This window comes from Myiozetetes cayanensis, unplaced genomic scaffold (assembly GCF_022539395.1).
Source record: "Myiozetetes cayanensis isolate MyiCay16 unplaced genomic scaffold, myiCay2020 scf529, whole genome shotgun sequence".
NCBI lineage: Eukaryota > Metazoa > Chordata > Aves > Passeriformes > Tyrannidae > Myiozetetes > Myiozetetes cayanensis.
Genome location: NW_026087775.1, coordinates 5,529 through 31,503, shown reverse-complemented (window position 1 = coordinate 31,503; position 25,975 = coordinate 5,529). Strand labels below are relative to the sequence as shown.

General features: G+C 65.9%; 5 protein-coding genes across 5 annotated transcripts; 3 read left to right on the top strand and 2 right to left on the bottom strand.

Annotated features, from left to right (window-relative positions):
* Positions 1-549: 549 nt before the first annotated feature.
* On the top strand, positions 550-3,563 carry KRI1 (KRI1 homolog; the record flags this gene model as incomplete). The annotated part of the gene is given in 12 exon segments (XM_050334410.1): positions 550-645; positions 726-866; positions 868-897; positions 970-1,045; positions 1,131-1,213; positions 1,523-1,540; positions 1,542-1,612; positions 1,614-1,664; positions 2,206-2,332; positions 2,441-2,505; positions 2,615-2,710; positions 2,840-3,563. Coding segments are annotated over 12 exon segments (1,275 nt in total), but the record flags the coding sequence as incomplete, so codon positions are not given.
* A 269-nt stretch (positions 3,564-3,832) lies between these two features.
* Positions 3,833-8,374, bottom strand: LOC126649977 (cysteine protease ATG4D-like). The gene is made up of 10 exons (XM_050334409.1): positions 8,308-8,374; positions 8,062-8,142; positions 6,592-6,765; positions 5,326-5,890; positions 5,173-5,237; positions 4,694-5,052; positions 4,509-4,587; positions 4,342-4,418; positions 4,139-4,241; positions 3,833-3,987 (listed from the first exon to the last, which is right to left on the bottom strand). The coding sequence occupies exons 1-10, from the start codon at positions 8,372-8,374 to the stop codon at positions 3,833-3,835; spliced, it is 1,725 nt and encodes a 574-aa protein (XP_050190366.1).
* Positions 8,375-9,467: 1,093 nt separating this feature from the next.
* KEAP1 (kelch like ECH associated protein 1) lies at positions 9,468-19,328 on the top strand. Its single transcript, XM_050334408.1, has 8 exons — positions 9,468-9,513; positions 10,404-10,933; positions 12,995-13,144; positions 13,836-14,168; positions 14,386-15,065; positions 15,870-16,072; positions 17,410-17,586; positions 19,105-19,328. The coding sequence occupies exons 2-8, from the start codon at positions 10,499-10,501 to the stop codon at positions 19,326-19,328; spliced, it is 2,202 nt and encodes a 733-aa protein (XP_050190365.1). The 5' UTR covers positions 9,468-9,513; positions 10,404-10,498.
* A 903-nt stretch (positions 19,329-20,231) lies between these two features.
* On the bottom strand, positions 20,232-23,139 carry SPC24 (SPC24 component of NDC80 kinetochore complex). Its single transcript, XM_050334407.1, is given in 7 exon segments — positions 20,232-20,389; positions 20,392-20,448; positions 20,519-20,592; positions 20,683-20,835; positions 22,062-22,206; positions 22,800-22,973; positions 23,103-23,139. Coding segments are annotated over 7 exon segments (798 nt in total).
* Positions 23,140-23,901: 762 nt separating this feature from the next.
* TIMM29 (translocase of inner mitochondrial membrane 29) lies at positions 23,902-25,559 on the top strand. The gene is given in 3 exon segments (XM_050334406.1): positions 23,902-23,970; positions 24,967-25,424; positions 25,426-25,559. Coding segments are annotated over 3 exon segments (645 nt in total). The 5' UTR covers positions 23,902-23,909; the 3' UTR covers positions 25,552-25,559.
* Positions 25,560-25,975: the final 416 nt, after the last annotated feature.

Here is a 25,975-nt window from a genome sequence, read left to right as displayed (position 1 = left end):
GATAAGAATTGGGGGTTTGGGATAAGAATTGGAGGCTGGGGGGCAGGAATTGGGGGTTGGGGGCAGGAGTTGAGGGATTGGGACAAAAATTTGGGGGTTTGGGGCAAGAAATAGCAGGGCGTGGAGCAGAAATTTGGGGGGAGGGGGCGCAGGTTGAGGGAACAGTTTGGGGGTCCCTAATCCTGCATCCCCCTCAGATCCAGACCTTCCCCACCACATCCTCCGGTTTGGGGGGCAGTTTGGGGGCTGGGGGGTTGGTTTTGGGGTCCCTGACCCTGCATCCTCCATCAGATCCAGACCTTCCCCGCCAGATCCCCAGTTTGGAGGGTTGAGAGGGGGGCAGTTTTGGGGCTGGGGGAGTTTGAAAGGGTCTGGGGGTGGTTTTGGGGGTCCCTGACCCTGCATACCCCCATCAGATCCAGACCTTCCCTGCCACATCCCTGGTTCGGGGGCAGTTTGGGTTTGGAGGGGGCAGTTTCTGGGGCTGGGGGGGCAGTTTGAAAGGGTCTGGGGGGCAGTTTTGGGGTCCTGACCCTGCATCCCCCTCAGATCCAGACCTTCCCCGCCACATCCCCACGTCACGTGCGGCGCCGGGACGAGCGGCGGAAGGAGAAGCGGGAGCAGCTGCGGGAGAGGAAGAAGAAGGTGAGGATCGAGGGGGAGGGTCCCCAAAGGCTCCAGGGGGGGTTTTGGGGAGCCCCCTCACGCCCTCCGTGCCCCCCCAGGAGCGGGCTCGGCGCAGGGAGGAGCTGAAGCAGCTCAAGAACCTGAAGCGCCAGGAGTTGGCGGCGCGGCTCGCCCGGATCCGCGAGGCCTCCGGCTCCGACGCCCTCGGAGTCAGCGACTCCCTCCTCCAGGAGGACTTCTGACCCCGCCCGCCACGACCGCCTCATGGCCGTGGGTGCCCCGAGCCCCCTGAGCCCCCCAAACCCGCCCTGTTCACGCTGACACCCCCCCCTTTTCCCCCAGGAATGGTTCGGGGAGGAATATTATGGAAAAGGGGAGGAGGAGAAGCCACAGTTCGAGGAGGAGGAAGGGCTGGAAGGTGAGTGGGGGGATCTAGGGGGTCCCCATTGTGTTCCCCCTCCACACTGTTACTGTGTCACCCCTCATTGTCACTGTCCCCACAGACGACTGGAACTGGGATGCCTGGACGGGGCGGGAGGAGGGGGGGGCTGAGCCGGAGCCCCACTGTGAGGACCCCGACTTTGTGGTGAGGATGTGACCCCCCCCCAACCCCAAACTGTGACCCCCCAACCCCAAACTGTGACCCCATCACCCCCAAATTGTGACCCCCCATCACCCCAAACTGTGACCCCCATCACCCCAAACTGTGACCCCCTAACCCCAAACTGACCGACCCCATCACCCCAAACTGTGACCCCCATCACCCTCAACTGCTGACCCCCACCCCAGGCTGAGTCCGCTCAGAACTCAGTACAGGGATGGGGGGCTGGATTGGGAATTGGGAGAGGAGGTAGGTTTAGGGGTGCAGCCCTCACCCCATTGCCCCCTCCCCCAGATGGACGCCGATTACATCCCCTGAGGCCCCCGACCCCGCATGGCCCCCTGGCCCGGCCCCCGAGGTGTCTTTGGGGAAGAAACGCCGGAAACGAAATTCGGGAGGCCCTGGAGAGGGAGAAGCCCTGTTTGACCCCGGTGAGACCCCTTGGGACCCCCTCAACCCTCAGTGCTCCTGAGACATCCCCCAAAATCCCTGAGCACCCCCCTAAAATCCCTAGAACCCCCCAAAATCATTGCACCCTCCCCAAGTCCCTCCCCCAAAATCCCTGAGGCACCCCTCTCTAAAATCCCCTGAACCTCTCCAAAATCGGCTGCACCCTCTCCCAAATCCCTGAACCCCTCCCCAGTGTCCTGAACCTCCCCCCAAAAATCATTGCACCCTCCCCAAAATCCCTGAACCCCCTCCCCCAAATCATTGCACCCTCCCCAAATCCTTGGACTCCCCAAAATCCCTGAGACACCCCCCTAAAATCCCTGGACTGCTTCCTTCCCAAAATCATTACACCTCTCCCAAATCCTTGGACCCTCAAATCCCTGACCCCCTCCCCCTCCCCAATCCCTGAACGCCCTCAAATCCTCGGACCACCCCCTCAAATCCTGGGGACTCCTTGCGACTCCTGCGGGTCCCTGAGTGTCCCCAAAACCCCTCCTGTGTCCCCCCCGTGCCCCCTCCCTCAGCCTCGGGCCCTTCGAGCAGTACCTGGAGGAGTTTTACGGCCTCGACTTCGAGGACGTCATCGGGGACCTCCCGTGCCGCTTCAAGTACCGCCGGGTCGTGCCCTGCGACTTCGGCCTCACCACGGACGAGGTAGAGCCCCCACTCAAGTCCAGCAGCCCCCGGGGTGCTGAGACCCCCAAAGCACTGAGACCCCCAAAGCACTGAGACCCCCCCCCAAAATCTCCTCCTCCGCCCCAGATCCTGGCGGCCGACGACAAGGAGCTGAACCGCTGGTGCTCCCTGCGCAAGACCTGCATGTACCGGTGAGGGGGAAGGCTTTTGGGGGGGCCCTGGGAGACCCCCACCCCTGGGATTTGATGGGGGGGTGGGCAGGAGGGGGCTCACACCCCCCCTTTACCCTCCCCCCCCCAGCTCGGAGCAGGAGGAGCGGCAGGACCAGGCCAACTACGCCCGGCGGGCGCAGAACCTGGGCAAGAAGCACCAGATCCTGAGATCCCTCGCGGCCAGGTACGAGGGGGAAGGGGGCTTTTTTTGGGGGGGAAGGGGGGGGTTTAAGGGTGGACAGACACCCCCTCACCCCTAATATCCCCCCCTCACCCCCAATATCCCCCCCTCACCTTCAATATCCCCCCTCAGCCCTGAGGAGCCGCAGCCGGCGCCGGCAAAGCCGAAACCGGGGAAGAAGCGCCGGGAGAAGCGGAAGCGGCTGAAGGAGGAGGAGGAGGAGGAGGAGGAGGAGAAGCCCCCCCAGCCTCCCCCCAAGGCCCCCACGAAGCCTGGGGGTCCCCGGCGCCGGGGGGGGCCCCCCCTGGGCGCGTCCGTGCGCTTGGGGGGCCGGGAGTTCAGCGGGAAGAGGTTGGAAGCCTTCGGCCTCAACCCCCGCCGGCTCCGGTTCCGGCAGCTCCGGTGGCAGCGGCGAAGGGAGGGGGAGGCGGGGGGCAAAGCCGGGGGGAAGCCCCTGGAAAAGGCCTGGAAAAACCCCGGGATGGAGGGAAAAACCCCGGAAGGGGAGGGGAAGAAACAGAGGCGAAAACAGAAGCGTGGGAAAAACACCTGAGTTCCCTTCTGGGAAAAACATCCCTTGGGAAAAACACGTGGATTCCCTGGGAAAGGCACATGGATTCCCTGGGAAAACGTGAACAGATTCCCTGGGAAAACGTGAATAGATTCCCTGGAAAAACAGCCCCTGAAAGCCCCGGGAAAAAACAGCAGAACCCGTGGGAAAACACCAGAAACCTCTGGAAAAGAGCGGAACCGTCCCGGAAAAACGGCAGAAGAGCCTGGAAAAGCGGGGGAAGCCTCTGGAAAACCCCGGGAAGGCTCCAGGACGCTGCGCTCGGTTCAAGTTCACTTTATTTTGGGGGGGTGTGGATCCTGAGAGGAGCAATAAATAAACCCCCGCCCCACACACACCCTGAGCAGCCTCTGACAGGGAACTTTGGGGGTCCCAGGACTTTGGGGGTCCTGGAAGTTTGGGGGTCCTGGGACTTTGGGGGTCTCGGGAGTTTAGGGGGTGCAGTAGTGACCCAAAACAGCCCCATCCTGAGGGGGAGGTGCCCCACCCCCACGGGGGCACCACCCGGTCCAGTGTTCGGGGAGCTTTTGGGGGCTCAGAGGAAAACGAACTCGTCAGTGTTGGGTTTTTGGGGCGCTTGCCCCGCCGGGGAGCTGGGAGGGGGGCCGCGGGGGCGGGTCCAGGGCCTGGTCCTGAGCGAGCCCCTCCAGCAGCGAGAAAATGGGATAGCGCTCCGGGGCCGAGGGCGGGGCCAGCACCTGGAAAAGGTGGGGAGGGGTCAGAGAGGGGCCAGGACAGGGAAAAGGGCGGATTTGGGGTCGGGGGCTGGTCAGGATCTGGAAAAGAGGGGGGTGGGCTCAGGAGAGGGGGGGACACTCCCCACCAAACCCCTTCCCCTAGGGGCTCACCCGGGCCAGGTCCCCCACAGCTCCTCCAGCTCCGTCCCGCGGCGTAGAAGCCGAAGGTGCAGCTCGGATCCATCTTCCCGAAGGGCATTTTCCGCGGAAAACGGCAGTGGAAGGACTTGGGCGGCAGGAAAACGTGGGGGTTTTTTGGGGTGGGTGGGTGGGTCATACCCAGTGAGCCCCCCTACCCCCAGCCCCTGTTTTTGGGGTGCACCCACCTGGAGGGGGAAGTTCTCCCGGGCCGTGTCCACGCAGGGCTGGCAGTAGTGGGGGTCCAGGTAGAGCAGGGAATCACCTGGGAGGGGTGAGGGGAGGGCACAGAGGGGTTGGGGACCCCCTCGGGAACTCCCCCCCGTCTCGGATCCCCCTCCCGCGGGGTCCGTACCTTGGAAGCCGAGGAAGTAAAGGGAGTGCCGGGGTTTTCCCCCCACGATGCCGAGGCAGGAGCGGAGCTGCAGCAGCTCCTGTGGGAATGCGGGGAGGGGGAAACGCCGGGATCGGCGCCAGGATCAGCTCCCGGCCCCGGGATCCTCCCCGTGACCCCCCCCCACGACCCCGGCCCGGACCCACCTTGACACACTCCACGTACACGGGGTTCAGGCTCTCGCCCCCCAAACGCACCGGCACCAGCAGGACGACGCCGCGGCGCTGCCCCGGCATTCTCGATCCCGGCATTCCCGATCCCGGTGTCCCAGATCCCGGCGCTCCCGATCCCGGTGCTCCCGATCCCGGTGCTCCCGATCCCGGCATTCCCGATCCCGGTGCTCCCGATCCCGGTGCTCCCGGTGCTGTCGATCCCGGTGTCCCAGATCCCGGCATTCCCGATCCCGGTGCTCCTGATCCCGGCATTCCCGATCCCGGTGCTCCCGATCCCGCTGTCCCGTGCTCAGGGTCCCCCTGCACCAACCTGGCGACGTCCCCCTTGTAAACTGCAACAACAAAAAGGGGGGAAGGGGCTGCTCAGCCCGGCTCCCCCTCCCTCCCAAAAAAAACCAGGACGCCCCCATCCCTCGCAGGTCCCCAATTCGGGGAGGGGTCCCCCCCCGTACCGGTGCAGTCCTGGGCCACGTAGACGGCGAGGCCGGGGGTCTCCGGGCACGATTCCACCGCCCCCCTGAGCGGGACGGGACACGGTGGGTCCGGGGGTTCTCAGGCGCCCCTCCCGAGCGCGGGGATCCCCCACAGCTCCCGGGCCCGCTCACCGCAGGATGTGCGCGGCGATGGCGGGGCCGTACCAGTCCCCGGCGCTCTTGCCGAACGCCCGGCCCAGCTCCACGAGCCGGTGGATGCCGAAGGGGGCGCGGGGGTGGTCGCAGAACCAGGACACGACCTGGCGGTGCCGCCGCTCGCGGCCTGGGGGTCCCAGGAGGGGTCCTGGGGCCCATGTCCCCCGGGGGCTCCGTGTCCGTCCTGCGGGACCCCATGCCCAACCCGGGGGGGGCTGCCTGTCCGTTCTGGGGGGGCCGTCTCTGTCCCGGGGGGTCCTGGATCCATCCCGGAGCGTCCTGGGTACAGCCAGGGGGTTCCCGCGCCCGGCCCGGGGGTCCTGTGTGCGCCCGGGGGTCCCTGTGTCCGTCCGGGGGGATCCGTGACCGGCCTGGGGGCTCCGGGGTCCGTCCCGGGGGGGCCTGGATCCGGCCTGGGGGGCTCTGGGTCCATCCTGGGCGCTCCTGGATCCGTCCCGGGGGGTCCGTGTCCGTCCCGGGGGGTCCCGGCTCCTCCGGGGGGTCCCACCCGGCTCCAGCAGCGCCTCCGGCCACGTCCAGTCTGGAACCGGGGTGGGGTGTGATGGGGAGGGCTTTGGGGAGTCCCCTGGGTTCTGGGGGTCCTGCAAGGGTTTGGGGGTCCTTCCCTGGGGTTTGGGGTCCTCCCCAGAGTTTGGGGGTCTTCCCGGCATTCTGGGGGTTTCCACAGGGGTACTGGGGTCCTCCCCGGCTTCTGGAGGGGGTCTCCCCAGAGTTCTGGGGACTCCTGCAAGGGTTTGGGGTCCCTCCGGGGGTCCCAGGGGGTCCTGCAAGGGTTTGGGGTTCCTCCAGGGTTTTGGGGGGTCCCCCCGAGGTTCTGGGGGCTCCTGCAAGGGTTTGGGGTCCCTCCAGGGTTTTGGGGGGTCCCCCCGAGGTTCTGGGGGCTCCTGCAAGGGTTTGGGATCCCTACAGGGTTTTTGGGGGTCCCTCCAGGGTTTTGGGGGTCCCCCCGAAGTTCTGGGGACTCCTGCAAGGGTTTGGGGTCCCTCCAGGATTTTGGGGGTCCCCCCGAGGTTCTGAGGGGTCCTGCAAGGGTTTGGGGTCCCCCAGGGTTTGGGGTCCTCCAGGATTGGGGTCCCCAGGTTCTGAGGGTCCTGCAAGGTTTGGGGTCCCTCTAGGGTTTTGGGGGTCCCCCCGAAGTTCTGGGGGCTCCCGCAGAGGTTGGGGGGGGTTCCTCCCCGGGTTTCAGGGTTGCCCCCCCCCCGGGTTTTGGGGGTCCCTCACCCCGGCCCAGCAGGTGCAGGAGGAGCCCCTGGCCCAGCAGCATCTGGGCGCTTCTCAGGGTGCAGCCCCAGCCGCAGTCGGTGGTCCGGGGGGTCCCGGGCAGGGCGGGGAAGCCGCTCCGGTACGTCAGCCACAGGCGCGAGCCGAAATCCCGCCGGAACCGCGCCAGCTCCTCTGGGGAGGGACAGAACCCCCCGAGAGAGACCCCTCAGCGCCCCCGAACCAGCCAGAGAACCCCCAGAGCCTCCTCAGCACCCCCGACCCACCCAGAGCCCCTCAGCACCCCCGACCCACCCACAGACCCCCAGAGCCCCTCAGCACCCCTCGACCCACCCAGAGCCCCTCAGCATCCCCGACCCACCCAGAGAACCCCCAGAGCCCCTGAACACCCCGACCCTCAGAGACCCCTCAGCACCCCGAACCAGCCAGAGAACCCCAGAGCCCTCGACCCACCCAGAGCCCCCTCAGCACCCCTGACCCACCCAGAGAACCCCCAGAGCCCCCTCAGCACCTCCGACCCACCCACAGACCCCCGAGAGCCCCTGAACACCCCAGACCACCCACAGACCCCTGAGAGCCCCCTCAGCACCCCTGAACCACCCAGAGCCCCCTCAGCACCCCGAACCACCCAGAGCCCCCTCAGCACCCCCGACCCACCCAGAGAACCCCCAGAGCCCCTCAGCACTCCAGAACCACCCACAGACCCCCCAGAGCCCCTCAGCACCCCCTGACCCACCCAGAGACCCTCAGCACCCCTGACCCACCCAGAGAACCCCAGAGCCCCCTCAGCACCCCTGACCCACCCAGAGCCCCTCAGCACCCCCGAACCATCCAGAGACCCCTCAGCACCCCCGACCCACCCAGAGACCCCCAGAGCCCCCTCAGCACCCCCTGACCCACCCAGAGAACCCCCAGAGCCCCCTCAGCACCCCTGACCCCCAGAGCCCCCTCAGCACCCCCGACCCACCCAGAGACCCCCAGAGCCCCTGAGCACCCCGACCCACCCAGAGCCCCTCAGCACCCCCGACCCACCCAGAGACCCCCTGAGAGAGCCCCCAGCACCCCCGACCCACCCAGAGCCCCCCAGCACCCTGAACCACCCAGAGCCCCTCAGCACCCCCGAACCACCCAGAGACCCACCGAGAGACCCCTCAGCGCCCCGACCCACCCAGAGACCCCCAGAGCCTCCTCAGCATCCCCTGACCCACCCACAGACCCTCAGCACCCCCGACCCACCCAGAGCCCCCTCAGTACCCCCTGACCCACCCAGAGACCCCCAGAGCCCCTCAGCACCTCCGACCCACCCAGAGACCCCCAAACCGCCCCCTTCCCGCCGGGGGTCCGAGGAACCCGCCATGGTGTGAGCTGGGAGCCGAAATCCCACTGGAACCGCCACAGCTCCTTCCGGGGAAGGGTTAGGAGACCCCAAAGAACCCCCATGTGCCCCCAAGCCCCTCAGGGTCCCCTCACCAGCGTTCCCTGGGCTGTAGGCACGGCCCAGGAGGTCAGGGGTCCCTAGGCTGAAGTGGGGCCGAGGCCGCAGGGTCCAGCCTGGGGGCAGAGGAAGAGTCAGGGGACCCCAAAACAGGACCCGCCGCTGTGGTCCCCCAGGGACCGGTGTCCCCCTATTCCCAGTGTCCCCTCTCTATTCCCGGTGTCCCCCCGATTCTCGGTGTCCTCCCCATTCCCGGTGTCCCGATCCCCGTGTCCCCCCACGTTCCGGTGTCCCCTCCTCGATCCCGGTGTCCCCCGTTCCCGGTGTCCCGATCCCGGTGTCCCCCATTCCGGTGTCCCCCCGATCCCGGTGTCCCGTTCCCGGTGTCCCCCATTCCCGGTGTCCCCCCATTCCCGGTGTCCCATTCCCGGTGTCCCCCCCGATCCTGGTGTCCCCATTCCCGGTGTCCCCCCGATCCCAGTGTCCCCCCTATCCAGGTGTCCCCCCATTCCCGGTGTCCTGATCCGGTGTCCCCCGTTCCTGGTGTCCTCTTCCCGATCCCGGTGTCCCCATCCTGGTGTCCACCCTGTCCCTGGTGTCTCCCCTGATCCTGGTGTCCCCCACGTTCCCGGTGTCCCGATCCCTCGGTGTCCCCCCAATTCCCGGTGTCCCGATCCCGGTGTCCCCCCAATTCCCGGTGTCCCCCCATTCCCGGTGTCCCCCAGTTCCCCGGTGTCCCCATTCCCGGTGTCCCCGATCCCGGTGTCTCCCCCATTCCCGGTGTCCCGATCCGGTGTCCCCCCCATTCCCGGTGTCCCCCCATTCCCGGTGTCCCCCCTTCCCGGGGTCCCACCGTATTTCACGCTGTTCCAGGCCGCCAGGACACGGCCCTGCACGCGCTGCCCGCCCTGCTCGGCCCCGGGGTCCTGGCCCGGGGGTCCTGGGGCTCCTGGTCCCTCCCCTGCTCATGGCGGCGGCGGCGCGCGGGGCGGGGCCAGAGAGCGAGGGGCGGGGCCAGGGAGAGGGGATGGACTAGGACCCCCGGGGTGACACCGGGGGGGGTCTCGGGGACATTCTGGGGTCACGGAGGGGGTCACAGAGACAGTGACACTGGGGGGGGGGTCTCAGGGACCCCCAGGGTGACACTGGGTGGGGGGGCACGGGGACATTCCGGGGTCACGTTGGGGGTCACAGAGACCCCCGGGGTGACACTTGGGGGGTCTCGGGGGCATTGTGGGGTCACACTGGGGGTTGCGGGGACCCCCGGGGTGACACGGGGACCCCCTCGGTGTCGCCTCTCTCCCCCACGGGGACTCTTATTGTGGCGGGGGGCGTGTCCGCGGGCGTGTCCGTGACGTCACGGGGCGTGTCCGGGGCTCTTACCGCGGCGGGGGCTCCGGACGCTGCTTAGTCACGGCCCCTCCTGCCCCCGGCCCCGGGTGAGACCCCCGAGAGACCCCTGAACACCCTGGGACCGCCATGGACCGGTGAGACCCCGAGAGACCCCTGAGGTACCCCCGGGACCCCGCCGGGACCCCCGGCACCGGCATGGACCGGTGAGACCCCCGAGAGACCCCCGGAACCCCCCTGGAACCGGCATGGACCGGTGAGACCCCCGAGACCCTGATCCTCCCCCGTGACCGGCATGGACCGGAGAGACCTCGAGAGACCCTGGGACCCCCACCGGGACATCCTGGCCCGGCGTGGACCGATGAGACCCCGAGAGACCCCCTGCAACCCCTCCTCTCTCCCCACAGCATCCGCATGGCCCCATAACCCCCACGAGGGGGTCCCTGTCCCTCTGCCCCCCTGTATTCCCCAGTTCCCCCTCCAACCCCTTCTCGTCCCTCCGCAGCCCCCGGGAGGGGGTCCTGCCATGCTGGTGGGCTCCATGTCCCCATCGCCATCCCTGTCCCCCCTCCATCCCCTCCGTGCCTCAGTTTCCCACACCACATCCCCCTCTAACCCCTTCTTTCTTCCCCCCGCAGCCTCCCCGTGACCCTGTAACTCCCCCGGGAGTGGGTCCTGCCATGCTGGGGGTCCATGTCCCCATCCCCATCCCTGTCCCCCTCCCCATCCCCTCCGTGCCTCAGTTTCCCTCTAATCCCCTTCTTCCCCCGCAGCCCCCTCACTGCCCCACAACCACCCCGGTGAGGGGGTCCTGCCATGCTAGGGGGTCCATGTCCCCATCCCCATCCCCCTCCGTGCCTCAGTTTCCCCTCTAACCCCTTCTTTCTCCCCTCCCGCAGCCTCCCCATGCGACCCCGTAACCCCCTGTGAGGGGGGTCCTGCCATGCTAGGGGGGTCCATGTCCCCATCCCCATCCCCTCCGTGCCTCAGTTTCCCCTCTAACCCCCTTCTTTCTCCCCTCCCGCAGCCTCCCCGCGACCCCGTAACCCCCCCGTGAGGGGGGTCGGGTGTCCCCCCGCCCCGCTCCACGTGGGGGTTGTGTGTGTTTTCATTTTCCCGGCCATGTCGCGATCGTCGCCGCCGCCGCCCCCGGAGTGCCCGGCCGAGGTGCTGACCCCTCCGGGCGCGGGGAGCGGCGCGGGGGGCTCGGGGGTCCCGCTGCGCTACGAGCAGGCCGAGCACCCCCGGGCGGCGCTGGCGGCGATGAACGAGCTGCGGCTCGAGGGGCAGCTCTGCGATGTCACCCTGCGGGTGCGCTACGGGCGGGACGCGGCGCCCACCGAGCTGCGCGCCCACCGCGTGGTGCTGGCGGCCGCCAGCCCCGTGTTCCGGGCCATGTTCACCGCGGGGCTGCGGGAGCGCGGCCTGGCCGAGGTGCCCATCGAGGGCGTCCACCCGCGGGCCATGGAGCGCCTCGTCGAGTTCGCCTACACGGCCGCCGTGGCCGTGGGCGAGCGCTGCGTGCTGCCGCTGCTCAACGGGGCCATCATGTACCAGGTGCGCGGAGCACCCCCAGAATTTGGGAGGGGGTGGGGACCCCAAAATCGGTACCCTTTGGTTTGGGGGGGGTTGGGGATTGTGTCTCTGAAACGCGTCCCGCGGCGAAACCCACGCGGGCCGGAGCGCCTGAGGCGGGCACGGGGGTCGTTCTGAGGTTTTTATACCCAGTGGGAGTTGTGGTTGTGTGTGGGAGGTTCTATAGGAGTTATGGTTATCTGCATGTATATATATATATATATATATATGTATACACACATGTACATGCACACACATATGTAGTTAAAAATAGTTGTGCCCACCTAAATTCTAGTCTCTATTCGGTTTTACACCGAGTAGGAGTTGTATTTGTGTGTGGGAGGATCTATAGGAGTTATGGTTATGTATCTGCATGTATATATATATATTTATATATATACATGTATGTACACACATATGTAGTTAAAAATAGTTGTGCCCAGCTAAATTCCAGTGTTTATTTGGTTTTACACTGAGTAGGAGTTGTATTTGTGTGTAGGTGGTTCTATAGGAGTCATGACTATATATATTTTTGTATATATATATATATATATTTATGTACATACACACATATATACTTAAATGTAGTTATGCCCAGCTAAGTTCTGTTCTTCCATTCAGTGTTTTACTGGTTGTGCCCAGCCAAGTTCCAGTCTTTATTCAGTTTTTTTACTGGATAGAAGTTGTAGTTCCATGTACGTAGTTATAAATGATGCCTATATACATAGCTAAGTATATATAGTTAAATATAGTTGTGGCCAGCTAAATTCCAATTTTTATTCGGTTTTACACTGAATAGGAGTTGTAGTTGCATGTGTGTAGTTATATGGGAGTTATGCCTATGTAGGTGACTACACTTATACTATATATACATATATATATAATTAAGGGTAGTTATGCCTAGCTCAGTTCCATTCCTCTATTCAGTGTTTTACTGGTTGTGCCCAGCCGAGTTCCAGCCTTTATTCAGCGTTACACTGAGTAGGAATTGTAGTTGCACGTGTGTAGCTATATAGGAGTTACACCTCCATATACAGCTATATTTATATCATTTATATATATATATAATTAAAAGTAGTTATGCCCAGCTCAGTTCTAATCTTCTATTCGGTGTTTTGCTGGTTGTGCCCAGCCGAGTTCCAGCCTTTATTCAGCGTTACACTGAGCAGGAGTTGTAGTTGCACATGTGTAGCTATATAGGAGTTACACCTACGTATATAGCTACATTTATATTATATACATATATATATATAACTAAAGGTGGTTATGGCCAGCTCAGTTCCATTCTTCTATTCGGTGTTTTACTGGTTGTGCCCAGCCAAGTTCCAGCCTTTACTTGGTTTTGCACTGAATAGGAGTTGTAGTTGCATGTGTGTAGTTATATGGGAGTTATGCCTATGTAGGTGACTACACTTATACTACATATATATATATATAATTAAAGGGAGTTATGCCCAGCTCAGTTCCATTCTTCTATTCGGTGTTTTACTGGTTGTGCCCAGCCGAGTTCCAGCCTTTATTCAGCTTTACACTGAGCAGAGTTGTAGTTGCACATGTGTAGCTATATAGGAGTTACGCCTACGTATACAGCTATATTTATATTATATATATATATATATAATTAAAAGTAGTTATGCCCAGCTCAGTTCTGTTCTTCCATTCGGTGTTTTGCTGGTTGTGCCCAGCCAAGTTCAGTCTTTACTTGGTTTTACACTGAATAGGAGTTGTAGTTACATGTGTGTAGTTATATGGGAGTTACACCTCCATATACAGCTATATTTATATTATATATATATATAACTAAAGGTAGTTATACCCAGCTCAGTTCCATTCTTTTATTCAGTGTTTTACTGGTTGTGCCCAGCCGAGTTCCAGCCTTTATTCAGCTCTACCCTGAGCAGGAGCCGCTCGTGTCTGTACGAGGTCGTGCAGGAACTCTGCCCACATGTGCGGACGCGAGGCCATCCTTTCAGAACCACGCACCCGGTGCCCCCCTTTGCTCACACCCAAACCCCCCCGGGGGGGTCTCCCCCCTGTCCCCAGGTGGACGCCGTGGTCCGGGCCTGCTGCGCCTTCCTGGGGGGGCAGCTGCACCCCAGCAACGCCATCGGCATCGCCGCGCTGGCCGAGCGGCTCGGCTGCCTCGAGCTGCACCAGAAGGCCCGCGAGTACATCTACATGAACTTCGGGGAGGTGAGGGGGGGCCGGGGTCCTGGGGGCTGGGGGCTCAGGGACCCCAGGAACGGGGATGGGGTCCCCCCGAGCAGCTGGAGCTGCACCAGAAGGCCCGCGAGTACATCTACATGAACTTCGAGGAGGTGAGGGGGTCCTGGGGGCCTGGGGGCTCAGGGGACCTCCAGGGATGGGGATGGGGTCCCCCCGAGCAGCTGGAGCTGCAGCAGAAGGTCTGGGGGTGCATCCCCATCAATCCCTGCCCCGGTGCCCCGGCAGGAGCAGCTCCTGGCCCCGTCCTGCTGCTCAGCTGAGGGGCTTTGGGGTTGGCTTGGGACTGGTTTTGGGGTGACCCCTCACTCTGCTACCCCCCTGTTCCAGGTGTCGAAGCAGGAGGAGTTCCTGGCGCTGTCCCAATGGGTGACCCCAGGCAGTTTTTGGGGTGGCCCCTCACTCTGCTACCCCCTATTCCAAGTCTCCAAGCAGGAGGAGTTCCTGGTGCTGTCCCACTGCCAGCTGGTGACCCTGGTGACCCCGGGCTGTTTTTGGGGTGACCCCAGGCAGTTTTTGGGGTGGCCCCAGGCAGTTTTTGGTGTACCCCAGGCAGTTTTTGGGGTGGCCCCAGGCAGTTTTTGGGGTGACCCCAGGCAGTTTTTGGGGTGGCCTCAGGCAGTTTTTGGGGTGGCCCCTCACTCCCTTATCCCCATTCCAGGTGTCGAAGCAGGAGGAGTTCCTGGCGCTGTCCCACTGCCAGCTGGTGGCCCTGGGCTGTTTTTGGGGTGGCCCCAGGCAGTTTTTGGGGTGGCCCCTCACCCCGTTATCCCCCCCATTCCAGGTGTCGAAGCTGGAGGAGTTCCTGGCAGTTGGTGACCCTGGTGACCCCAGGCAGTTTTTGGGGTGGCCCCTCACTCCCTTATCCCCATTCCAGGTGTCGAAGCAGGAGGAGTTCCTGGCGCTGTCCCAATGGGTGACCCTGGGCTGTTTTTGGGCTGACCCCAGGCAGTTTTTGGGGTGGCCCCTCACCCTGTTATCCCCCCCGTTCCAGGTGTCGAAGCAGGAGGAGTTCCTGGCGCTGTCCCACTGCCAGCTGGTGACCCTGGTGACCCCAGACCATTTTTGGGGTGGCCCCTCACCCTGTTTATCCCCCCCGTTCCAGGTGTCGAAGCAGGAGGAGTTCCTGGCGCTGTCCCACTGCCAGCTGGTGACCCTGGTGACCCTGGGCCGTTTTTAGGATGGCCCCTCACCCCGTTATCCCGTTCCAGGTGTCGAAGCAGGAGGAGTTCCTGGCCCTGTCCCACTGCCAGCTGGTGACCCTGGTGAGCCGGGACGAGCTGAACGTGCGCTGCGAGTCCGAGGTGTTCCAGGCGTGCGTGGCGTGGGTGCAGCAGGACCGGGCGGCGCGGGGGCCGTTCCTGCCGGCGCTGCTGCGCGCCGTGCGCTGCCACGCGCTCACCCCGCGCTTCCTGCGGGCGCAGCTGCGGCGCCGCCACGACCTGGGCCACGACGCCCTGCGCTACCTGGCCCGCGTCTTCCGCGACCTGGCCCTGCACCGGCCGCCCCGCGCGCCCCCCGCCCGCACGCCCCGCGTGCGCCAGCTCATCTACGCGGCCGGGGGGTACCTGCGCCAGTCCCTGAGCCGCCTCGAGGCCTTCGACCCCCTGGACGGCTCCTGGGTGGCGCTGGCGGCCCTGCAGAGCCCCCGCTCGGGGCTGGGGGGCTGCGCCGTCGGGGGGCTCTTCTACGCCGTGGGGGGCCGCAACAACTCGCCCGAGGGCAACACCGACTCGGCCGCCGTCGACTGCTACAACCCCGTGACCGACCGCTGGTCGCCCTGCGCGCCCATGAGCGTGCCCCGCAACCGCATCGGCGTGGGCGTCATCGACGGCATGATCTACGCCGTGGGGGGGTCCCACGGCTGCACCCACCACTGCTCTGTGGAGAGGTGGGGGGGAAATGGGGGCTGGGGGCACAGGAGGGGCTGGGAGTGGGGCTGGGAATGAGATGGGGGTCCCACGGCTGCACCCACCACTGCTCCGGTCGAGAGGTGGGGGAAATGGGGCTGGGGGGGATGGGGGTCTGGGAATGAGAATGGGGATCCCACGGCTGCACCCACCACTGCTCCATGGAGAGGTGGGGGGAAGGGGGCTGGGGGCTGGGTGGGGTGGGAATGGGGCTGGGAGTGAGGATGGGGTCCCACAGCTGCACCCACCACTGCTCCGTGGAGAGGTGGGGGGCTGGGAGGGGTGGGGGGGCTGGGAATGGGGCTGGGAGGCACAGGGAGGGGCTGGGAGGGGTGGGGAGCAGAGGGAGGGGCTGGGAGTGAGGATGGGGGTCCCATGACTGCACCCACCACTGCTCCGTCGAGAGGTGGGGGAATGGGGCTGGGGAGCTGGGAGGAGTGGGAATGGGGCTGCACCCTTTGTGGTTCAGGGGGTCCCTGTGGGGGTCCCTGTGGGGGTCCCTGTGGGGGTCTGACAGGGGGTCTGCACCCCTCAGATGGTTCAGGGGGTCCCTGTGGGGGTCCCTGTGGGGGTCCCTGTGGGGGTCTGAGGGGGGATCTGCACCCCTTTATGGTGCAGGGGGGGTTCTGAGGGGGGCTCTGCACCCCTTTATGGTTCAGGGGGTCCCTGTGGGGGTCCCTGTGGGGGTCCCTGTGGGGGTCTATACCCTCAGATGGTGCAGGGGGTCCCTGTGGGGGTCCCTGTGGGGGTCCCTGCAGGGCTGTGACCTGCGCCTACCCCCCCAGGTACGAGCCGGAGCGGGACGAGTGGGCGCCGGTGGCGCCGATGGGGACGCGGCGCATCGGGGTGGGGGTGGCGGTGCTGAACCGGCTCCTCTACGCCGTGGGGGGCTTCGACGGCAGCGCCCGCCTGCGCTCGGCAGAGCGGTACCACCCCGAGAGGGACGCCTGGCACTCCATCCCCATGGCCACCGTCCGCAGCGGCGCCGGTGGGTCCGGGGGTCCTGGGGGTCCTGGGGGGTTTGGGGGTCTGGGGGTCCTGGGGGTCCCAGAGGGTTTAGGGAGGGTCCTGGCACCCCATCCCCCATGGCCACCATCCGCAGCGGCGCCGGTGGGTCCAGGGGGTCCTGGGGGTCCTGGGGGTTTGGGGGTCCTGGGATGCCCCAAAGAGGTCTGAGGGTCCTGGCACCCCATCCCCCATGGCCACCGTCCGCAGCGGCGCCGGTGGGTCCGGGGAGTCCTGGGGGTCCTGGGGTTGGGGTCCCTGAGGGTTTGGGGGTCCCTGGGGGCCCATTTGGAGGGGCCACCGACAGCGGATTTGGGGGTCCTGGGGGTCCCTGAGGGGTTCTGGGGGTCCCTGGGGGTTTGGGGGTCCTGAGGGGTTTAGGGGTCCTGGCACTTCATTCTCCCATGGCCACCGTCCGCAGCGGTGCCGGTGGGTCTGGGGTTTGGGGGTCCCTGAGGGGTCTTGGGGGTCCTGGGGGGGGGTCCCAAAGGGGTTTAGGGGGTCCTGGCACCCCATCCCCCATGGCCACCATCCAGCGCAGCGGTGCTGGGGGGTCTGGGGGGTCCTGGGGGGTCCTGGGGGTCCCAAAGGGATTTGGGGGAGTCCTGGGGGTCCCTGAGGGGTTTAGGGAGGGTCCTGGGGGTCCCAAAGGGGTTTGGGGGTCCTGGGGGTTTGGGGGTCCTGGGGGTCCCTGAGGGGTTTGGTGGGGTCCCAAAGGGTTTGGGGGTCCTGGGGGTCCTAAGGGATTTGGGGGGTCCCAAAGGGATTTGGGGGGTGTCCCAAAGGGATTTGGGGGGGTCCTGGCACCCCATCCCCCCCATGGCCACCGTCCGCAGTGGCGCCGATGCGTCCGGGGGTGCCTGAGGGGGTCCTGGGGGTTCCTGCGGGGTTTGTTGGGGGCTTTGGGGACCCTCTTGGGGATGTTTTGGGGTCCCTGGGGGTTTTCGGGGCTGCTCTCTCAGGTTTTGGGGTCTGTGGGGCTTTTGGGGCCTTCTGGGACTGTTTTGGGGTCTCTGGGAGTGTTTTGGGGTCTCTGGGGGTTTTCGGGCTGCTCTCTCAGGTTCTGGGGGTCCCTGGGGGTATTTTGGGGTCTCTGGGGATTTTGGGGTCTCGGGGTTTTTGGGGCTGCTCTCTCAGGTCCTGGGGGTCCCTGGGGGTTTTTGGGGCTGCTCTCTCAGATTTTGGGGTCTCTGGGGGTATTTTGGAGTCTCTGGGGGTATTTTGGAGTCTCTGGGGGTATTTTGGGGTCCCTGGGGGTTTTCAGGGGTGCTCTCTCAGGTCCTGGGGGTCTCTAACCCCGTTTTTTCCCCCCCCCCAAAGGGGTGTGTGCCCTGGGGAACTGCCTGTACGCCATGGGGGGGTACGACGGGACGCAGCAGCTCAGCAGCACCGAGCGCTTCGAGGCCGACACCGAGACCTGGAGCTTCGTGGCCCCCATGGGGCGGCGGCGGAGTGCCCTGGGGGTGACGGCCTTCAGGGGCAGGATCTACGTCCTGGGTATGGGGAGGGGTCCTGGGGGGGCACTGAGGGGTCCCACAGGGGGTCAGTGCCCTGGGGGTCACGGCCTTCCGGGGCAGGATCTACGTCCTGGGTACAGGAATGGGGTCTGGGGGTCCCATGGGGGGGTCAGTGCCCTGGGGGTGACGGCCTTCAGGGGCAGGATCTACGTCCTGGGTATGGGGAGGGGTCCTGGGGGGGCACTGAGGGGTCCTGGGGGCACTGAGGGGTCCTGGGGGTCCCAAAAGGGTCAGTGCCCTGGGGGTCACGGCCTTCCGGGGCAGGATCTACGTCCTGGGTATGGGGAGGGGTCCTGGGGGTCCCACAGGGGGTCCTGGGGGTCCCAAAAGGGTCAGTGCCCTGGGGTCACGGCCTTCAGGGGCAGGATCTACGTCCTGGGTACAGGAATGGGGTCTGGGGTCCCATGGGGGTCAGTGCCCTGGGGTCACGGCCTTCAGGGGCAGGATCTACGTCCTGGGTATGGGGAGGTCCTGGGGGTCCTATGGGTCCTGGGGTCCCATGGGGGTCAGTGCCCTGGGGTGACGGCCTTCAGGGGCAGGATCTACGTCCTGGGTATGGGGAGGGGTCCTGGGGGTCCTAAAGGGTCAGTGCCCTGGGGTGACGGCCTTCAGGGGCAGGATCTACGTCCTGGGTACAGGAATGGGGTCTGGGGGGTCACTGAGGGGTCCTGGGGGTCCCACAGGGGGTCAGTGCCCTGGGGGTCACGGCCTTCAGGGGCAGGATCTACGTCCTGGGTATGGGGAGGGGTCCTGGGGGTCCCAAAGGGTCAGTGCCCTGGGGGTCACGGCCTTCAGGGGCAGGATCTACGTCCTGGGTATGGGGAGGGGTCCTGGGGGGTCCCAAAAGGGTCAGTGCCCTGGGGGTCACGGCCTTCAGGGGCAGGATCTACGTCCTGGGTATGGGGAGGGGTCCTGGGGGGTCCTGGGGGTCCCAAAAGGGTCAGTGCCCTGGGGGTGACGGCCTTCAGGGGCAGGATCTACGTCCTGGGTATGGGGAGGGGTCCTGGGGGTCCCACAGGGGGTCCTGGGGGGTCACTGAGGGGTCCTGGGGGGTCACTGAGGGGTCCTGGGGGTCCCATGGGGGGTCAGTGCCCTGGGGGTCACGGCCTCCAGGGCAGGATCTACGTCCTGGGTATGGGGGAGGGGTCCTGGGGGTCCTAGGCAGGGGTTCTGGGGGTCTGATGTGCCCCATGTTCACTCCCCAGGGGCTATGACGGGTACTCGTTCCTGGACTCGGTGGAGTGCTACGACCCCGAGGGGACTCCTGGGGGTCCCAGGGGTCTCAGGGGGTCCTGGGGGTCCTCAGGGGCTCTGAGGGGGTCTGATGTGCCCTGTTCCCCCTCCCCCAGGGGGCTATGACGGGTACTCGTTCCTGGACTCGGTGGAGTGCTACGACCCCGAGGGGGACTCCTGGGGGTCCCAGGGGTCTCAGGGGGTTCTGGGGGTCTCAGGGGTCCCAGGGGGTTCTAGGGGTCTGATGTGCCCTGTTTCCCCCCAGGGGGCTATGACGGGCACTCGCTCCTGGACTCGGTGGAGTGCTACGACCCCGAGGGGGACGCGTGGACGGAGGTGACGCCGATGCCGTCGGGGCGCTCGGGGCTGGGCGTGGCGGTGACGGTGGAGCCGTGCAGGAGGGACCCCCCCCCCGAGGAGACCCCCGGAGGGCACCCAGAGCCCCCCGCGGGCCCTGCTGACCCGGCGCCGCCGGGGGTCGGGGATTGATGGGGGGTCTGAGGGGGAGGCTTTGGTGCAGCCCTGCACCCCAAAATCTGGACCTTCCTCCTCCCTCCCTCCCCGAATTCATCCCCCACCCCCGGCGGCGCTTGGAGCATGGGGGAGGGCAGCGACCCTCCCCCTCAGATGTCACAGGACTTGGCTGTGGCCACACAGCTTGAGGATGGGGAGGTGCAGCCCCCAAACACTCCCCCTCGAGCCAAGTTTTGGGGCCGGAGCCGCCCTGGACTCGTTTTGATGCTTCCCAACCCCCTTTGGTACAGAAATAAAGGAGTTTTTGTGATTAAAGGGGGGTTATTGGTTCTGGGGGGTTTATTGGTTCTGGGGGTTTATTGGTGCTGGGGGTTACAGTGTTGGGGAGGGTTACAGTGCTGGGTGGGGTTTATTGGTGCTGGGGGTTATTGGTGCTGGGGGTTTATTGGTGCTGGAGGGGTTTATTGGTGCTGGGGGGTTACAGTGTTGGGGAGGGGTTGCAGTGCTGGGGGTTTATTGGTGCTGGAGGGGTTTATTGGTGCTGGGGTCGTTTATTGGTGCTGGGGGGTTTATTGGTGCTGGGGGGTTATTGATTCTGGGGGCTTATTGGTTCTGGGGGTTTATTGGTGCTGGGGAGTTACAGTGTTGGGGAGGTTACAGTGCTCAGGGGGTTTATTGGTGTTGGGGAGGGGTCACAGTGCTGGGGAGAGGGTTACAGCATTGGGGGCTTATTGGTGCTGGGGGATTTATTGGTGCTGGGGGTCACAGTGTTGGGGAGGGGGTCACAGTGCTGGGGTCACAGTGCTGGGGGTTTATTGGTGCTGGGGGGTTACAGTGTTGGGAGGGGGTCACAGTGCTGGGGGCACAGTGCTGGGGTAGGTGCTACAGGTTGGGGAGGGTCACAGTGCTGGGGAGGGGTTACAACACTTCGGTGTTGGGGTCGCTGCCCCCGAGGGGCGTTCGGTGCCCTCGGGTGGGTGTTGGTACCCCGGGGGTTCTGCTGCCCCTGGCGGGAAGGGGGTCCCTGGGGCCCCACTGGGTGGGCACGAGGCTCCAGAGGAAGTCGCTGATGAAGAGCGGGAGTGCCGGGCCCGGTCCAGGTCGAAGGGCTGGGCGATGTCGGGGCCGTAGTGGACTGGGGGGTGGAAAGGGGGTTATGGGGTGGGGGACACGGGGGAGTTCAGGGGGTCCAGGGGGTCACTCACCCTCTGACGCGCCCGGCTCCGCCTCGTAGTCCCAGTCGATGCGGCTGATCTTGTAGTAGAGATGGATCAGGTGCCTGAAAGGGGAGGGGGTGGATTTTGGGGTGGGGGGCTCAGGGGGCTCTGCAGGTCCCTGGGGGCTCTGGGGGTCTCCCCACCGCACTCACAGCAGGGCAGGAGCGTCGTCCTGGCGGCTCTGGTGGTCCCGGTGCAGCCCCCGCAGCCGCTCCCGCAGCTCCTGCAGCTCCCGCCGCAGCTCCCCGGGCATGTCAAGGGGCACAACGGGGACCCCCGGCCCTAAAACCACCCCCCAGGGACCCCTAGGGACCCCCAGACCCCCAAGGATACTGGGAGCGGGCCTGGGAGCCGTCCCAGGCCTCCTGTGCCTGCTGCAGCTCCCCGGGCGCGTCAAGGGGCACAACGGGGACCCCCCGGCCCTAAAACCAAACCCCAGGGACCCCCCGACCCTAAAACCACCCCCCAGGGACCCCCAGGGACCCCCCAGATCCCAAAGGGTACTGGGAGAGGGTCTGGGAGCCGTCCCAGGCCTCCTGTGCCCACTGCAGCTCCTGCAGCTCCCGCCGCAGCTCCCCGGGCACATCAAGTGGCACAACGGGGACCCCTGCCCCTAAAACAGCCCCCAGCTACCCCCGACCCTAAAACCGCCCCCCAGGGACCCCCAGAACCCCCCCAGACCACAAAGGGTACTGGTAGAGGGCCTGGGAGCCGTCCCAGGCCTCCTGTGCCCATGAACCTGTGAGAGCAGCCCCTGCAGCTCCCCGGGCGCGTCAAGGGGCACAACGGGGACCCCCCGGCCCTAAAACCAAACCCCAGAGATCCCCAGGACCCCAGACCCCCAGAGACCCCCAGACCCCCAAAGGGTACTGGCAGAGGGCCTGGGAGCCGTCCCAGGCCTCCTGTGCCCGCTGCAGCTCCCCGGGCACGTCAAGGGGCACAACGGGGACCCCCCGGCCCTAAAACCAAACCCCAGGGACCCCCCGACCCTAAAACCGCCCCCCAGATACCCCCAGGGACCCCCCAGACCCCAAAGGGTACTGGGAGAGGGCCTGGGAGCCATTCCAGGCCTCCTGTGCCCATGAAACTGTGAGAGCAGCCCCTGCAGCTCCCCGGGCGCGTCAAGGGGCACAACGGGACCCTCGCCTAAACCACCCTCAGGGACCCCCAGGGACCCCCCAGACCCCCAAGGATACTGGGAGCGGGCCTGGGAGCCATCCCAGGCCTCCTGTGCCCACTGCAGCTCCCCAGGCGTGTCAAGGGGCACAACGGGGACCCCTGACCCTAAAACCGTCCCCAGGGACCCCCAGACCCCCCCAGAGACCCCCAGACCCCCAAAGGGTACTGGCAGAGGGCCTGGGAGCCGTCCCAGGCCTCCTGTGCCCGCTGCAGCTCCCTGGGCACATTAAGGGGCACAACGGGGACCTCCCGACCCTAAAACTGCCCCCCAGGGACCCCCGGCCCTAAACCACCCCCAGGGACCCCCAGACCCCCCAGGGACCCCAGGGACCCCCCAGAGCCCCAAGGATACTGGGAGCGGGCCTGGGAGCCGTGCCAGGCCTGCTGTGCCCGCTGCAGCTCCAGGAGCAGCCCCTGCAGGCGCTGCCGGCACCGCCCCAGCTCGGCCTCCCCACGCAGGACCCGCTCGGCCACCGCGGCCTCCGCTGCCACCAGCGCTGGGGACACGCACGGGGGTCACTGGGGGCTCTGGGAGCTGGAGGTCACTGGGGCTGGGGGTCACTGGGGGCTGGGGGTCACTGGGGGCTGGGGGTCACTGGGGGTCACTGGGGGTCACTGAGGGCTCTGGGGACACGGCATGGGGTCACTGGGGGCTGGGGACAGGGAATGGGTCAGGGGACAGGGAATGGGGTCACTGGGGCTGGGGTCACTGGGGGTCACTGGGGGCTCTGGGGACACGGCACGGGGTCACTGGGGGCTGGGGAGGGCAGGGAGGGGACAGGGGCAATGGGGGTCACCTAAAGGCAATAGGGGGCAATGAGGAGTTTTAGGGATCAAGGAAGGGGTTTTGGGTGTAATAAGGGGGTTTTGGATGCAGTGAGGGGATTTTGGGTACAATGAAGGTTTTTTTGGGTGCAATGAGAGGCTTTTGGTTGCAGTGAGCAGTTTTTGATTGCAATGAGGGGGTTTTTGGGTACAATGAAGGGTTCTGGGGTGGAATGAGAGGATTTTTGGGTACAATGAGGGGGTTTTTTGAGTACAATGAAGGATTTTGGGGTGGAATGACGGGTTTTTGGGGCACGGCACCCACCCTGGAGGAGTCCCCCTGCCCTGCCCCGCGTGTCCAGCAGCCTCAGCTCCAGGTCCCGACGCCGCTCCAGCCCCCGGAGCAGGAGCTGCTCCGCCCAGCCCGAGCCCAGAGCCCGCAGCAGCTCCTGGGCCAGCGCCTCCAGCTCCTGCAAGGCTGAGCCTCTGGGAAACCATCCTGGGGGTGATAATGGGGTTAATGGGGAAATGGGGAAATGGGGTCACCCAGCCCTCCAGCCCTGCAGCTGGGCCTGGGCCATCCTGAGGGGTACAGGGGGTTAATGGGGTCACTGTGGGGCATGAGTACTCAGCGCCTCCAGCTCCTGCAGCCGGGCCTGGGCCATCCTGGGGAAATGGGGGTTAATGGGGCACTGGGGTTAATGGGGTCACTGGAGGGTCAGTTCAGCCCTTCCAGCTCCTGCAGGCGGGCCTGGGCCATCCTGGGAAATGGGGGATAATGGGGGTTAATGGGGTCAATGGGTCACTGGGGGTCAATGGGGGTCACTGGGGTCAATGGGGTCACTAGGGGGACTGGGGGGTCACTGGGGGCACTGGAGGGGTCAATGAGGGGGTCACAGGGGGTGCAGGTGTTGGGGTGCTCAGCATCTCCCGATGCTCCAACACCACCACCTAGGAAGGGGGCACGGAGGGGGTCTCGGGGGTCTCAGGGATTTTGGGAGTGACAGACCCTGGGTGGGGCCGGGGCACCTCTGGGAGACCCCCAAAGACCCCCACCTCCTCCTCTTCACCCCCTGTACCCCGAGGGGTCCTTCACTCCCTCCTCGTTCCTGGGGCTCTTTTCCCCCCTCCCCCGTTTTACCTCCAATCCTTTTTTTTGGGGGCGTTCGTTGCGAATTTCGCGGGTTCTCTCTGCGCATGCGCAGCCTCTCCTCCCCCATCCCGCGATGGTCCCGCCCTCTCCGTGTCCCCCTCCCGAACCCGCGATGGTCCCGTCCGGCCCCGCCCCTCCTCTGGCCCCGCCCCCTCTGCGTTGCGTCCCCCTCCGCGTGTCCCTCGGCCTCCGCGGCTCCCCGCTTTGGTTCCGCTGCGCTCTCCCCGCTGGGTTCCCTGCGGTCCGGCCGCGAATCCGGCCCGGGCGGAGCCGCTTCCAGCCATGGCGGCGCTGGGCGGGGGAGGCCGCGGGCTCTGGGGGCGCCTCGGGGAGACCCGGCTCGGTGAGGGGGCTGGGGGCACGGCTCGGTGAGGGGGCTGGGGAGACCCTGCTCGGTGAGGGGGAGACCCGGCTCGGTGAGGGGGCTGGGGAGACCCTGCTCGGTGAGGGGGCTGGGGAGACCCGGCTCGGTGAGGGGGCTGGGAGACCCGGCTCGGTGAGGGGGCTGGGGGACACGGCCTGGTGAGGGGGCTGGGGAGACCCGGCTCGGTGAGGGGGCTGGGGGACACAGGGCTGGGGAGGCGGGCTGGGAGACCCGGGTCGGTGGGGGGGGAGACCAGTGCCTCGGTGAGGGGGCTTGGGGGACACGGCTCATGGGGGTGAGAGGGGCTGGGGGTCACTGGGGCAGGGGGAGGTCAGAGCTTGAGGTCTGGGGTCATTGGGGTGGGGTAGGGGTCAGAGCCTGAGGGGGTTTGGGGGTCACTGAGGGGGTTTGGGGGTCACTGATGGGGGTCAGAGCTCTGGGGGGTTTGGGGTCACTGAGGAGGTTTGGGGGTCACTGAGGGGGTCAGAGCTTTGAGGGAGGTTGTGGGGTCATTGGGGGTTGGGGTTCACTGAGGGGGTTTGGGGGTCACTGGGAGGGTTTGGGGGTCATTGGGGTTTTGGGGGTCACTGAGGGGGTTTGGGGGTCACTGAGGGGTCAGAGTCTGAGGGGGGGTCACTGAGGGGGTTTGGGGTCACTGAGGGGGTTTGAGGATCACTTGGGGGCAGTTTGGGGGTCACTTGGGACGGGGGGCCGGGGGTCATTGGGGAGGGGCTGGGTGGTCCACCCTGATCGAGGGGGAGAGGGGTCCCCAAACCCCTCCCACCTGCCCTGGGGGTCCAACCCCCCTGGGAGGGGGATTTCACCCCAACCCAAGCTGGGAGGATTTGGGGGCTCACCAGGCGAGGGGGATTTTGTTCCACAATTCCAGGGCCATCTCCGGGTGGGCTTCCCCTGTCCCCTCCCTCACCTCCCTGGGTGTCCCACCCCTCCCACCCTAACCCCCATTTCCCCCAGGCCGCTGGGTCCTCTCCCTGTGCCGCGATTACTCCTCGTCTGCCCTCGAGGCCTGGCAGGGGGCTCGGCGGCGCCCGGGCCGCGCTTTGGGGGTCCTGACCCTGCTGGGGGCCCTGGGGGTCTGTGCCGGGTCCGTCCCCGACCTGCAGGCGCTGGAGGGCGGCGGTGGCGGCCGGGGGTGCTGGGGCTCCCCGCGGTGCCGCAGCCCCCGCGCCGAGCGCAGGGTGCGGCGGCTGCTGCGGCTGCGGGAGCGGGGCGGGCTGGGCGTGCTCAGCCTGGGCGTGCTGAGCCTGGCGCGGGAGGAGCCGCCCGGGGCGGGGCCCGCCCTCTACTCCGCCCGCTGCCCGCACCTGGGCCCCGCCCTGCCCGCCCCGCCGCTGGACGTCGGGTTCCTGGGCCGCTGGTGGGGGCTGAGCCGCGCCCTGCGCGACTGCGACGTCAACGACGGAGAGTTCGACGGGCTTGCCCGAGCCCCTGCGGCGCCTCGACCCGCGGGCACTGCGATCTGAGGACAACGAGAGGCTGTTCATGGAGAGGATGAGGCCTGTGGTGCTCAGGGACGAGGATCTGGAGGGGGAGCTCTGAGGGGACCCCCCTGAGGGACCCCCCAGAGACCCTGAGGAACCCCCCTGAGGGACCCCCCCTGAGGGATCCCCCCTGAGGGACCCCTCTCGACCCCCGTGCACTGCGCTCTGAGCACAACGAGAGGCTCTTCATGGAGAGAACCAGGCCTGTGGTGCTCAGGGAGGAGGATTTAGAGGGGGAGGAGGAGCCCTGAGGGACCCCCGTGCGGGACCCGCTGGGACCCTGTGATCGGAGCCCATGAGGGACTCCTCATGGAGAGACCCCTGAGGTCCCTGAGGTGACTCAGAGAGAGCCTGAGGGACCCCTGGAGGACCCTGAGAGAGCCCTGAGGGACCCCTTGTGAGGGACCCCTGAGAGAGCCCTGAGGGACCCCTCGACCCCCGGGCACTGCGATCTGAGCACAACGAGAGGCTCTTCATGGAGA